Raw genomic sequence first — 14,970 nt, 5'->3', positions numbered from 1 at the left:
ACGGTGTACCTCCGAGGTGTGAACATTGGCTGACTTTTCGGTCCCATTCAGGGAGTTGGAGCCTCGTTGCTGGGTTACACACACGAGTTACCACCAAAATCAACGAGTCGTCACCTACTGATTTACCAACTCCCTGCACCCTGTGTCAGAAGTATAACTGCTTCAGGAGGAAAAAGCCTTTTGTGGGTCAGGTGGTGATGATCTTTTAATCATCTCTATGACTTAAGAAGACAGCGAAGCACAGTCATTGGCTTCCAGGCTCGTATCAGTCACGAACTGCTGCTGTGTCCTCTCAATGGAAGGAAATTCAAGACATATCTTCTATCAAAAAAAACCAAAACTAATAAGAATGAAAGCTTATGGTCCCATGTCGATGCAGAAAAATGTCTCTGCGTGAACAAGGTAAGAACTCTTCACCTCGCAGTAAGGCAGTTTGTTACCGCAACCTGATGTCCAGCCATTCCAAAACGAGCTCAGGAGTTCTTGTTCATCTGTTTAACGAACCAGTCAGTCGGCTGGGGATCAAGTTTGAGCTGTTGCATCACCCAGGGGTCCTTCTCAGACCCCTCAATAAACTCCTCTAAAGAAATCTGATCTGGAATGTGGACACAAACAGCAGGATGATACACAAGGTGAACGATACACTCTTTAGTTATCGTACAATGGAGGAACAGGATGTTCTGATTCACTGCAAGTTAAATCTAAAGATAAATTCTACTGAAACTTAGAGGTGAGGTCAACTTACCAGAGATGGGACCAAGTCACACATGTGCAAGTCTCAAGTAAGTCACAAGTCTTAGCTTTTAAGTCTCAAGTAAGTATCAAGTCTTAGCTTTCAAGTCTCAAGTAAGTCCCAAGTCTTAGCTTTCAAGTCTAAAGTAAGTCCCAAGTCTTAGCTTTCAAGTCTCAAGTAAGTCCCAAGTCTTAGCTTTCAAGTCTCAAGTAAGTCTCAAGTCTTAGCTTTCAAGTCTCAAGTAAGTCCCAAGTCTTAGCTTTCAAGTCTCAAGTAAGTCCCGAGTCTTAGCTTTCAAGTCTCAAGTAAGTCCCAAGTCTTAGCTTTCAAGTCTCAAGTAAGTCCCAAGTCTTAGCTTTCAAGTCTCAAGTGAGTCCCAAGTCTTAGCTTTTAAGTCTCAAGTGAGTCCTAAGTCTTAGCTTTTAAGTCTCAAGTAAGTCCCAAGTTTTAGCTTTCAAGTCTCAAGTGAGTCCCAAGTCTTAGCTTTTAAGTCTCAAGTGAGTCCTAAGTCTTAGCTTTTAAGTCTCAAGTAAGTCCCAAGTCTTAGATTTCAAGTCTCAAGTAAGTCCTAAGTCTTAGCTTTCAAGTCTCAAGGAAGTCCCAAGTCTTAGCTTTCAAGTCTCAAGTAAGTCCCAAGTCTTAGCTTTCAATTCTCAAGTAAGTCCTAAGTCTTAGCTTTCAAGTGTCAAGTAAGTCCCAAGTCTTAGCTTTCAAGTCTCAAGTAAGTCTCAAGTCTTAGCTTTCAAGTCTCAAGTGAGTCCTAAGTCTTAGCTTTCAAGTCTCAAGTAAGTCCCACGTCTTAGCTTTCAAGTCTCAAGTAAGTCCCAAGTCTTAGCTTTCAAGTCTCAAGTAAGTCTCAAGTCTTAGCTTTCAATTCTCAAGTAAGTCCTAAGTCTTAGCTTTCAAGTCTCAAGTAAGTCCTAAGTCTTAGCTTTCAAGTCTCAAGTAAGTCCCAAGTCTTACCTTTCAAGTCTCAAGTAAGTCCCAAGTCTTAGCTTTCAAGTCCAAAGTAAGTCTCAAGTCTTAGCTTTCAAGTCTCAAGTAAGTCTCAAGTCTTACATTTCAAGTCTCAAGTAAGTTTCAAGTCTTAGTTTTCAAGTCTCAAGTAAGTCTCAAGTCTTAGCTTTCAAGTCTCAAGTAAGTCCCAAGTCTTAGTTTTCAAGTCTCAAGTAAGTCCCAAGTCTTAGCTTTCAAGTCTCAAGTAAGTCTCAAGTCTTAGCTTTAAAGTCCAAAGTAAGTCCCAAGTCTTAGCTTTAAAGTCCAAAGTAAGTCACAAGTCTTAGCTTTCAAGTCTCAAGTAAGTCTCAAGTCTTAGCTTTCAAGTCTCAAGTCTTAGTTTTCAAGTCTCAAGTCTCAAGTCTTAGCTTTCAAGTCTCAAGTAAGTCTCAAGTCTTAGCTTTCAATTCTCAAGTAAGTCCTAAGTCTTAGCTTTCAAGTCTCAAGTAAGTATCAAGTCTTAGCTTTCAAGTCTCAAGTAAGTCCCAAGTCTTAGCTTTTAAGTCTCAAGTAAGTCCCAAGTCTTAGCTTTCAAGTCTCAAGTAAGTCCCAAGTCTTAGCTTTCAAGTCTAAAGTAAGTCCCAAGTCTTAGCTTTCAAGTCTCAAGTAAGTCCCAAGTCTTAGCTTTCAAGTCTCAAGTAAGTCCCAAGTCTTAGCTTTCAAGTCTCAAGTCTTAGCTTTCAAGTCTCAAGTAAGTCTCAAGTCTTAGCTTTCAAGTCTCAAGTAAGTCCCAAGTCTTAGCTTTAAAGTCCAAAGTAAGTCACAAGTCTTAGTTTTCAAGTCTCAAGTAAGTCTCAAGTCTTAGCTTTCAAGTCTCAAGTAAGTCTCAAGTCTTAGCTTTCAAGTCTCAAGTAAGTCTCAAGTCTTAGCTTTCAAGTCTCAAGTAAGTCTCAAGTCTTAGCTTTCAATTCTCAAGTAAGTCCTAAGTCTTAGCTTTCAAGTCTCAAGTAAGTATCAAGTCTTAGCTTTCAAGTCTCAAGTAAGTCCCAAGTCTTAGCTTTTAAGTCTCAAATAAGTCCCAAGTCTTAGCTTTCAAGTCTCAAGTAAGTCTCAAGTCTTAGCTTTCAAGTCTCAAGTAAGTACCAAGTCTTAGCTTTCAAGTCTCAAGTAAGTCCTAAGTCTTAGCTTTCAAGTCTCAAGTAAGTCCCAAGTCTTAGCTTTAAAGTCCAACGTAAGTCACAAGTCTTAGCTTTCAAGTCTCAAGTAAGTCTCACGTCTTAGCTTTCAAGTCTCAAGTCTCAAGTCTTAGCTTTCAAGTCTCAAGTCTCAAGTCTTAGCTTTCAAGTCTCAAGTAAGTCTCAAGTCTTAGCTTTCAATTCTCAAGTAAGTCCTAAGTCTTAGCTTTCAAGTCTCAAGTAAGTATCAAGTCTTAGCTTTCAAGTCTCAAGTAAGTCCCAAGTCTTAGCTTTTAAGTCTCAAATAAGTCCCAAGTCTTAGCTTTCAAGTCTCAAGTAAGTCTCAAGTCTTAGCTTTCAAGTCTCAAGTAAGTACCAAGTCTTAGCTTTCAAGTCTCAAGTAAGTCCCAAGTCTTAGCTTTCAAGTCTCAAGTAAGTCCTAAGTCTTAGCTTTCAAGTCTCAAGTAAGTCCCAAGTCTTAGCTTTCAAGTCTCAAGTAAGTCCCAAGTCTTAGCTTTCAAGTCTCAAGTAAGTCTCAAATTTTAGCTTTCAAGTCTCAAGTAAGTCTCAAGTCTTAGCTTTCAAGTCTCAAGTAAGTCCCAAGTCTCAGCTTTCAAGTCTCAAGTAAGTCCCAAGTCTTAGCTTTCAAGTCTCAAGTAAGTCCCAAGTCTTAGCTTTCAAGTCTCAAATAAGTCTCAAGTCTTAGCTTTCAAGTCTCAAGTAAGTCCCAAGTCTTAGCTTTCAAGTCTCAAGTAAGTCTCAAGTTTTAGCTTTCAAGTCTCAAATAAGTCTCAAGTCTTAGCTTTCAAGTCTCAAGTAAGTCCCAAGTCTTAGCTTTCAAGTCTCAAGTAAGTCTCAAGTCTTAGCTTTCAAGTCTCAAGTAAGTCTCAAGTCTTAGCTTTCAAGTCTCAAGTAAGTCTCAAGTCTAACCGAGATCTAACCGAGTCATTAATAGAGATGGGACCAAGTCACACATGTGCAAGTCCCAAGTAATTTTTTCTTGGGCAAATCAAGTCAAGTCACCTTATTATTGCAGTTTTACCTGCAGAATCTGATCTTAATAAAGTGAAAACACAAAGATATAAGTAACTGTCAGTAAACATCATTGGCCAATGTGTCCAACCTGTCCACCCCGTATCATATCAAGCTAATGTTAGCTAACTACCGGCTAGGCTAACAGGACAATATTAGCTAATTTGACGAGCACTTCCTGGTCAGAATGGATCTTCAAATGACGAACAAAGTTGGAAGTTATGCTAGATGCTTAACACTCAAGTCATTCAAGTCATCGTGTCTCAAGTCAAGTCAAGTGCAGAGTCTTTAACTTCAAGTCCGAGTCGAGTCTCAAGTCTTTTATTTTTTGTCAAGTCAAGTCACAAGTCCCCATCTCTGCAACTTACCGTCATGGTTCTTGTCGACCAGTTCGAATAGTCTTTGACAGATGCTGTCGATGTTTTCTGAGACATTAGGGTCCTTGTGCCTCTTTATCTTGTTGATGATCTGAACAGATGGAAAAAAGACATTTTTGATGTCAATCTGTTGTGTGATGACACGCTGTAAATCAGTAAAGTTGCAACTATATGTAATAAATCTCTTCTGCACGTGATTGAGGAATTAATCTCTTAAATATTTCTGTTAAAACACGAGTATTTATGAGTCTTTAATAACCCTCTGGTGAGAGTTTGGGTCTCAGTTTTTCAGTGTTTTTTTATTGAAAATTTAACAGCGTTTACAGTATTTTTTCTCCATCATTTTTCAGCTTTCAGCTCCTTTTCGAATACGTTTTATACACCATAGAAACACACTATTTAACCATATGCAATAGTTAGTTTGGATAGCGTTAGCTTGGCCTCCAGGACCACTATGATGAAGTTTTTAGTTATTTTTGTGACCAGGACACCTGTCCTCTAACCCACACAGTGAACATTTTTTCATCTGAATGTCACTCCATCTAATCTCAGATAGACTCAGAGACACCACATCCGAGAGGGCTTCCTAAACCACAGTTTATATGGTGAAAAAGCCTGAAAAGAGAGCCTGAAAAGCCCTAATTTAAACGTCTAACACAGATATACTCATTGCGCGGCTCCTCAAGTTTTAATTGGCGACTCGCACTCGCATAGTAGCTTATAACAATATGGTAACAATGACAATACATTTTTTCAAATAACATGCAGCGAATACTGCACAGTATTAGGTATTTTTATTAAGTTTGCGTTTTTGTAGTATTAAGTATTTCCATTAAGTATTAATTAAGGCTTAATGGTGTTTCCTAAAGGGGGGACTGTTAAACCTGGCAACGCAGCCCGCTTAAACCACCCTCACACCTGACCGCAGAGCACGCTAGATCCTTTAGCCAGCGCGAGATGCCTTGATTTTGATCTGCCAATGTGGCTCTTGTGAAAAAAATAGTGAATATCACTGGTCTAAAGGATGCAATTAAGGAAAAATTTAAGTGACTAGATGTTAGCTTTCTTAGTTGATCTGCAGAACGTGTGGAAGGTCATCTTTGGCCTTTTACCCCTGCAGGATCCTGTTCATAGACAGAGGAATAGCTTCGTGAAGAAATGAACTAAACATTTTGAAAAGAAATCTCATTTTATCATCTTAAAGGGATAGTTCGCCTCTTTTGACATGAAGCTGTATGACATCCCATATTAGCAACATCATTTACGACAGCCGCGCCTGTTACCGTGTTTACTGCTCGTTCTGCACTTTGGTCTGCACAGCAGGCAGTGATACGAAGGGAGAGAAAATAGGGCCAAGCCATTGTGAGGTCTGACTTTTTCCTGGAGAACCATTTTGTGATGCAAATGTATTACTCTGTTGAACGCATATTGTTTAGAGAAGCAAAACGCTTTATTTTTTAAACCCCAGCCAACTAGCCGGACTACCTTCATCAACACCAAAACGAGGCTGGAACTCTGCTCACAGGACGCAGCAGGGGGTAAGAAGATGTTCAGAAATGATGCTGCTGATATGGGATGTTACACAGCTTCATGTCAGAAGAGGCGAACTATCCCTTTAAGGTTCATTACATTACATTACACTTAGCTGACGCTTTTTATCTGAAGCAACTTACAGCTATTTAGATACAGGGTATTGGTTACAGCCCCTGGAGCAATGTGGGGTCAGGTGCCTTGCTCAAGGGCACTTCAGCCGTGGATAGAGGTGTAGGGAGAGGTAATGGCAGGATTTGAACTGGCAACCCTCGGCTGCCACACACAGGTTCAACAGGCTGCATCTTGCAGAGCATCGTGCGGACGTAAAGCTGTTTCTGCGCGTAAAGCCCTCTGTGGGCAGATAGTGTAAGAGGATACAGATTGTAATTCCTTCGGGACATTTTACTGTGTGGGAGCAGCTAACATTGTTAATAAGTGTGTTTTTAAGCCTTCTGAATATGTGTCGGGGTCCAAAGAAAACCTGAGCGCTCACTTTGATGATGTGTCTCACTTCCTGCCTGGTGAGAGAGCCGTTTCCATCTCTGTCATAAACCTTAAAAGACCACCTCAGCTTGTCCTCCAGCTTTCCACGAAGAATCAGGTTCACGGCCGCCACAAATTCCATGAAGTCTATTTTATTGTCCTAAAAAACAGGAAACGGGAGCAAAGATTGTGTTCATGTGTCAGTTATATCACACTGCGGATACTTTCTCTTTAAAAACCATAAAAAAAACCATTAGATCAACGTGACAACACGCTGTTACCTTGTTCGTGTCGAAGGAGTGAAACACGATTTCCACGTAGGCCAACTCTTCCTCCGACGACGAGCTGCTGACCCCGAAGATTCTCTTGAACTCGTGCAGGTGCAGGTTTCCGCTCGGACACTCGCTGGCAAACTTACGGTAGAGATCCTGAATGTTTTGGAGAGTCACCTCCGACTCGTCCGAGTTGCTCTCTGCCTGACCCATCATTCTAATCACAGAGCTGGAGTAAGTTTCCCGGACGGTGAGATGGAGGCTGGCGAGCTGGAGCATCGCCGCCGGGCACTCATAAATCCATGACCTGTGCTTCCTTCAGCACTCTGAGCTATTTCCAGAACACTCCCACAACAAATCCAATTAATGCTTCACCTGTCTCAATCCAGCTCCCGCACAACAACACACGCTTTCCTTCAACTTTTTCCTGCCTTTAACATAAACTACGACCGGTCCTCTTCTCAGAGAAGTATAGACTACTGAGACCACTTGCTTACTTCAGACCCTGCTGGCTTTCTGACAGCAGAGAGGAGCAGATTTCCCCCCGCAGACGCAGAGCACCCACCGGATCAGCAGGCCGACCGCATCAGTGTGTAAGCGCGGCTTGGCAGAAGTGTTGATCTAATGAAGCCTGCCTTGGGAGAGTTTACCCAGATTGACCTGCCTTCTTGTTGAACCTGTAAAGCTTTTATCTGCCTCTAATACCGCCGTCCTGTCAACGATCTAAGCATAACTGAAGGGAACAGCTGAGCGTAAAGCAGCATTCTTTATTCTTCCTTTGTTTTGGGGAGGGTGAGCCTGATCTTCTGCAGTTCAAAACCTTTTAATAATCTACAAACTTTTTAGAAGAAAGAAGAAGAAGAAAAATACTTTATTCATCCCCCAATGCGGGAAATTCAAATTAGTCAAGTAGCTAAAAAAAAATCATAAATATTTACAATGACTGTATATTAACAACAACATTAATAATACAAATTCTAGTAAAAAATACTACTACTAACTAATAATAATAATAACAATAATAATAATAATAATAATAATAATAATAATAAATGACTACATTTTAATTTTAAATTTTAAATAATTTTAAATTTAATTTTAAAAATTAAAATTTGAATCTGCTTTGTGTATTAAATTAATTAACTTTTTTATATATATAATTTTTTGGGGCTTTTTATGCCTTTATTGTATTGGACAGTGGAGAGAGACAGGAAGCAGGGGGCAGAGAGAGGGGGAACAACACGCAGCAAAGGGCCGTCCGATGTGGGACTCGAACCGGGAACTTTTTAGAAGAAAGAAGAAGAAGAAAAATACTTTATTCATCCCCCAATGCGGGAAATTGAATAATCATAAATATTTACAATGATTGTATATTAACAACAACATTAATAATACAAATTCTAGTAAAAATACTACTACTAACTAATAATAATAATAATAATAACAACAACAACAATAATAATAATAATAATAATAATAATAATAATAATAATAATAATAAATGACTACATTTTAATTTTAAATAATTTTAAATTGAATTTTAATCTGCTTTGTGTATTAAATTAATTAACTTTTTTTTGCTTTTTGCCAGCTGCAGTGAGGACTGTAGCCTCTGTACACGGGGCGTCTGCTGTGCCCACTACGCCACGGACCGCCCCAAATTAATTAACTTTGAAGAAAGCTGTGAGGCTGTTTGCTTTAAACATTCTTAAAACACCTGAAGCTCGTCATGGGAAACAGCTTCCACCGGTTGGCGTGAATAATAATGGCGATCGTATTAAATCTATATTTACTGCCTGTGAGGCGCTCTGGTGTCCTGATGTCACCGTCCAGCTCTGAGCCTTTACCTCCCGTGACTTCTGCATCACATCCTCCGCCCACCAGATGGCCTCGGCCTTCTTATTTCCAGGGTGATTGAGTCGCCTCGCCTGCTCCAGGTTCCTCAAACGGCCTCTTTCTTATCTGGGACCAATGCATTTGGTTTGTTGCTGTTTTGTTAGCTTCATTACAGAATAATTGGTGATTTTTCATCATGGAAGTCAGTGAGTTGGTCAAATTCTCAATTTTTTTTAAATCCAGGTTAAAAACATTTCTGTTCTCATGTGTCTATGCATGAAATCTGCACGATATCTTTGAACTTATCTGGACTGTTGCTTGTTTTTAAAGTCATTTAAATTATTTTATTTGTTTCTCTTTATATTCTTTTATGTATTTTTAATGCTTCTTACACTCCCTGCTGCAATGCTTTTATTTTATGTGAAGCACTTTGAATTGTTTTGTACATGAAATGTGCTACAAATTTGACTTTGATTTTGATTTGATAATTGTTATTCTTCAATTGACGTTTTTCCTCTCTTTTGTAAAGAGTGCTCTGGACCATTAGCGTTGCCATAATTCCTCGCTATATAAATATGTTAGAAAAAAAACTAAATTTAGATGAAAAAGGAGTCTTGTAATTCTATGTTTTTACTTGTCAGGATATTAAAAAAGAAACAGCAAAAGATGCTATATTAAGCCATATCATTGTTATTATTTTCACAAAAACTGAGACAAAACACAGAAGCAGTGAGTGAAAAACTAAGTGAACCCTCGCTGCTTCCACAGGAACTAAGAGGGTAAGTAGTGCTGATCAATATTCTGATTAACTGATCATCAGTCAGTGTGATCACCTCTATAAAAGCAGAAGTTCTGGAGCATTCTGCTGCCCATCGACCTGGGAAGGGTTAGAAGGCCGTTTCCAAACCATCTGGAGTCCATCGTTCTACAGAGAGAAAGATTATTCACAGGTGGAAAACATTCAGGACAGCTGTCAGTCTGCCCAGGAGTGGACGTCCCAGCAAGGTCACCCCAAGGTCAGAAACCCAAGAGCTACATCTCAGACTCTGCAGGCCTCAGTTAGCATGTTAAAGGTTAAAGGTCACCCCAAGGTCAGAAACCCAAAGAGCTACATCTCAGACTCTGCGGGCCTCAGTCAGCATGTTAAAGGTTAAAGGTCACCCCAAGGTCAGAAACCCAAGAGCTACATCTCAGACTCTGCAGGCCTCAGTCAGCATGTTAAAGGTTAAAGGTCACCCCAAGGTCAGAAACCCAAAGAGCTACATCTCAGACTCTGCAGGCCTCAGTCAGCATGTTAAAGGTTAAAGGTCACCCCAAGGTCAGAAACCCAAAGAGCTACATCTCAGACTCTGCGGGCCTCAGTTAGCATGTTAAAGGTTAAAGGTTACCCCAAGGTCAGAAACCCAAAGAGCTACATCTCAGACTCTGCGGGCCTCAGTCAGCATGTTAAAGGTTAAAGGTCACCCCAAGGTCAGAAACCCAAAGAGCTACATCTCAGACTCTGCGGGCCTCAGTCAGCATGTTAAAGGTTAAAGGTCACCCCAAGGTCAGAAACCCAAAGAGCTACATCTCAGACTCTGCGGGCCTCAGTTAGCATGTTAAAGGTTAAAGGTCACCCCAAGGTCAGAAACCCAAAGAGCTACATCTCAGACTCTGCGGGCCTCAGTCAGCATGTTAAAGGTTAAAGGTCACCCCAAGGTCAGAAACCCAAGAGCTACATCTCAGACTCTGCGGGCCTCAGTCAGCATGTTAAAGGTTAAAGGTCACCCCAAGGTCAGAAACCCAAGAGCTACATCTCAGACTCTGCAGGCCTCAGTCAGCATGTTAAAGGTTAAAGGTCACCCCAAGGTCAGAAACCCAAAGAGCTACATCTCAGACTCTGCGGGCCTCAGTTAGCATGTTAAAGGTTAAAGGTCACCCCAAGGTCAGAAACACAAGAGCTACATCTCAGACTCTGTGGGCCTCAGTTAGCATGTTAAAGGTTAAAGGTCACCCCAAGGTCAGAAACCCAAGAGCTACATCTCAGACTCTGCGGGCCTCAGTCAGCATGTTAAAGGTTAAAGGTCATGACAGCACAGTCAGAAACAGGCTGAACAGGTATGGCTTGTGTGGAAGGGCTGCAGGAGAAAGCCTCTTCTCTCTAAAAAGAACATGGCAGCACAGCTTAGGTTTGCAAAGCTGCATCTGAACAAACCACAAGACTTCTGGAACAATGTCCTTTGGACAGAGCAGACCAAAGTGGAGATGTTTGCTCAGAATGCACAGCAGCACGTTTGGAGGAAACCAAACACAGCATATCAGCACAAACACCTCACACCAGCTGTCAAGCACGGTGGTGGAGGGCTGATGATCTGGGCTGGTTCTGCAGGACCTGGGCACCTCGCAGCCATTGAGTCCACCATGAACTCCTCTGGATACCAAAGTGTTCTAGAGCCAGATGTGAGGCCGTCTGTCCGACAGCTGAAGCTGGGCTGAAACTGGCTCATCAACAGGACAAAGATCCCAAACACAGCTGCAGATCTGCAGCAGAATGTGTGAAAAAAGAGAAGAATCAAGGTGTTGCAATGGTTTTGATATATAAGCAAATCCCTGAATTATCAGTTATTTCACATACTTATTTAGTTGCATAAATCATAAACCACTGTAGCAACGTTCCTTCCAGGCGTTGGCCTAATCCCTATTCTTCTGGTTCTACTTCCCATTCCTCATAAAGATGGAGTTACCTTTCTCTTTCAGTGATTGGGGAGTAATGGTTATCTAGCCAGCTATAAAACTCTCAATGACTCAACTTATCAGGGTTCATGTTGAAAAACCAAAAAGGGCCCAAATGCAAGACAGCAGATGAAGTTAGCTTTACAAAGACAACTATGGGTGCTGCCGAGGGTGGATAAGCAACTAAAAACAGACATAACCAACAGAACTTAGACAAACAAAGAAAGATGTCTGACGGATGAAATAAACTGACTGAAAGACTGAAAAAGGCACCAAAGGGAACTGTAGACAACAAAGTATATGCTATATTCTACATGTTTTTTTATGAATTTTTATGTTGTAGAGTTGTGAATTTATTTTAATAATGGAGAAATTGAGCAGCCTTGCTTTATTGTCTACAGTAGTAGATCAACCCTCATCTTACTTTGAAGCTCCCAGATCAAGGAAGTGACGTCGACGCAGCTTTAGCAGCAGAGAAGCTATCAGGCTTGTGTTGATAATAATAAACTCCTGGACTATGTACAAACTTCCAAATGCATCGTTTGGTGAGTACAGACCATATTTGTACTACTGTAGAAGTTTGGTGTCATGACATGTGATTTTACTGTGGTAATTTTGGAGATACTGCCAGGGTCCGTCAGCGCTTGTACGAAGCTATTCGGAATAACTCAGTAACTCAGCTGATGTTCAGCCAATATCGGAAAAACTTTGGGGGGGCTACTTGGCTGGATGTCACAGTTCAAATGACCCTAGGGTGAATCTACTCCGAACCATCACTTTGAAACCAAAATAGTCCCACACGACTGATGTGCAGTTCCTCTTTGAAACTAGCATCCCCGCAGGGTCTGGTTCTGTTGAGCCTGAGGCCATTGTGTAGGTTACAGCTTTGCTTGCGAGTCCTCTCCGGTAGACTGTTTCATAACGTTGCTCCCCGTGTCACGTGACCAGAGTGCAGCCTCTGTGGTTAGACAATCTCGTTTGATCATATCACATGTTTTACTCGCGCATGTCACGTGAACAGAGTATAATCGCAGCCTTTGCGATTAGAAAATTGCACTTGGTCATATCGCGATATTATCGCAAATGCAATATATCGTTCAGCCCTAGTGTGAATTGTACCTGGCTCGGTCACACTTCTGCAGTGCACCACCTCGCCACAGGGGTCCCCCAAGGCTCAGTGCTGGGACCTCTTCTCTTTGCCATATCCACCACCTCACTGGGCCAGATCCTCCCATCACATAGCTTCTCATACCAATGTTATGCTGACGATACCCAGCTCCATCTGTCATTCCCACCTGACGACCACACGGTCTCAGCACCAAACTCAGACTGTCTCTCTGACATATCAAATTGGATGACAGCCCATCACCTCCAACTGAACCTCTCTAAAACCGAACTGTTTGTCTTCCCAGCCAACCAAACAAACACCCCAGCATCTGCATCCAAACTGAATCCCAATCTCTTCCTCCATCAAAGGTAGCTGGAAACTTGGGTGTCATGACTGACCAGCTGACCTTTAAAGATCATGTTGCCTCTGTTGCTCGATCGTGCCGCTTTGTATTGCTAACCATAAGAAAGATCAGGCGGTACCTAACCCAACACGCCACCCAGCTCCTAGTACAGGCCATGGTTATCTCAACGCTCTCCCAACTGGTCTCCCAGCCTGTGCTGTGAAACCTCTGCAGATGGTCCAGAACGCGCCTGGTCTTCGGTCAGCCCAAAAGAGCTCACGTCACCCCTCAGTTCATTGAACTCCACTGGCTGCCCTTAGCCGGCCGCATCACATTCAAGTGATGTAAGCCTACAGAGTGCTTAATGGAACGGCTCACATCTACTTGAATGCTCTCGCCAAGGCTTATGTCACAACTCCGTCACAGGGTTGTCGTCCAGCAGTGCCTACACCACGCTTAAGACAATCCAAACTCTTTTCATGTGTTCCACGATGGTGGAATGACCTGCCGAGCGCTACCAGAACAGGGGCGTCCCTGAGTATCTTCAAGAAACTGTTGAAGACCCAGCTCTTCAGAGAGCATCTCCTATCCTAGCACTTCCCTCTATGCCTGCACTCTCTCTCTTTCCGAGTCTGACTGCTGGTTTCCTTCTTTGTAGCTTATTGTTAGCTTTGATGTTAGCTGTAATGTTATATATTTTTTCAATTGTAAGTCGCTTTGGATAAAAGCATAAAGATAAACATAAACATAAAGACTAAGAAACCAAAACCACCGACCGTGACACTATCTGGTAGAAAACAAAGGCCAAGTGCTTGGGCCAAAATTCATCATATTTACATTAACTCACAGTCTATATTGTATATATATATATATATATATATATATATATATATATATTAGTGGTGGGCATAGATTAATTTTTTTAATCTAGATTAATCTCACTGAAATCTTGAAATTAATCTAGATTAATCTAGATTAAAATGGCTCATTCAGGGGTCCGGCAATCCGCGGGGTTCGCGGAAACAAACGTGTAAACTTTGGTTCCTATCCAAACAATAGTCGTTTAATCCTGAGACTGTTGCAATTGCCGTGTCGAGTGCTTCAATACAATAGTGTAGTAACCCCACGCATACCTTTCTCACTGCAATTAAGTTTTATTTCGGATTTATTTCGGATTTTATTTCGAATTTAGTTTCCTTTTCACAGCTGCCTCTGCTATTCCTGCTCTTCTCAGGTGTACCTAATGTAGTTTTACATCCTTTGTAACGTGATGTATATCTTGTATAACAAATTGTAAATAACAAAACGTTTATTCGTGTCCCTGCCCTCACTTTCCTCATGTTTTTTTCTCGCGGGGGTGCTGCACAGCCACGGGGCCTTTAAGAATTTAACATTCTAAATGTGACGTCACCAGCTACCAAAGCTACCAAAGCAAATTAAGCGAAGCTTCTCCAGCGACAGCGGAGGTCACTCTTGGTGTACACGCAGCAGGCAGACCAGCTTATTCACATGCATGGCTCCAGCAGTTTCTCTAGCTTCGCCAACTTCTCATATTCAGCACTTGTTGGGAGGGCCAGCTGGTGCTGCTGTTGAGATAGCGTTGTGTGCAGTGCGTCTCTGTTGCGCCACACGCGCAGTATCCTCCCTGCGGCCACCATATTAGGAGCGCTGTCTGTTCCAACAGGGCAGATTTTGTCAACTATCCCCCACAGATTAGCGACCTCCATAAACTGCCTAGCACAGGCTTCTGCAAAGTGGCGTTCTTCTGTTTTAATCACACCTAACAGCAGACTAAGTACATCAGCCCACACCCGAGCTAAAATATCAAGGTAAAAGTCATCACAGTTTGCTTACCTATTTTGACCCAGTTCCCAACCCAACTTTGAGAATAGATTAACGGCGATATTTTTTATATCGCCCGATAAGACTCTCAAATTATCGCAGCACGTTAACGCCGATAACGGCCCACCACTAATATATATATATATATATATCTAGATTCTGTATATGTATATATATATATATATATATGTATATATATATATATATATATATATATATATATATATATATATATATATATATATATATATATATATATAGAATAGAATAGAATAGAAAAATACTTTATTTATCCCCCAATGGAGGAAATTCAAATTCGTCAAGTAGCTCAACATTTTTTTTAAATATTTACAAGAATTGAATTAACATCAATAAAACAACAATAATAATACTACTACTAACTAAATAATAATAAATGACTAAATGGCAAAATAAACAAATTAATAAAAATATGTTATATGTATGTATGTATGTCTAGATTCTGTATATATATATATATATATATATTTATAGATTCTGTACATATATATATATATATATATATATATATATATATATATATATATATATATATATACATACAGAATA

General features: G+C 40.9%; 1 protein-coding gene across 1 annotated transcript; it reads right to left on the bottom strand.

Annotated features, from left to right (window-relative positions):
* Positions 1-473: 473 nt before the first annotated feature.
* On the bottom strand, positions 474-6,754 carry LOC142383913 (guanylyl cyclase-activating protein 2-like). The gene is made up of 4 exons (XM_075469746.1): positions 6,551-6,754; positions 6,280-6,429; positions 4,245-4,344; positions 474-595 (listed from the first exon to the last, which is right to left on the bottom strand). Exons 1-4 carry the CDS (start codon positions 6,752-6,754, stop codon positions 474-476), a joined length of 576 nt encoding a protein of 191 aa, XP_075325861.1.
* Positions 6,755-14,970: the final 8,216 nt, after the last annotated feature.

Source organism: Odontesthes bonariensis, chromosome 1, assembly GCF_027942865.1.
Source record: "Odontesthes bonariensis isolate fOdoBon6 chromosome 1, fOdoBon6.hap1, whole genome shotgun sequence".
Classification (NCBI taxonomy): Eukaryota; Metazoa; Chordata; class Actinopteri; order Atheriniformes; family Atherinopsidae; genus Odontesthes; species Odontesthes bonariensis.
This window is presented reverse-complemented; position numbering and strand designations above follow the sequence as displayed.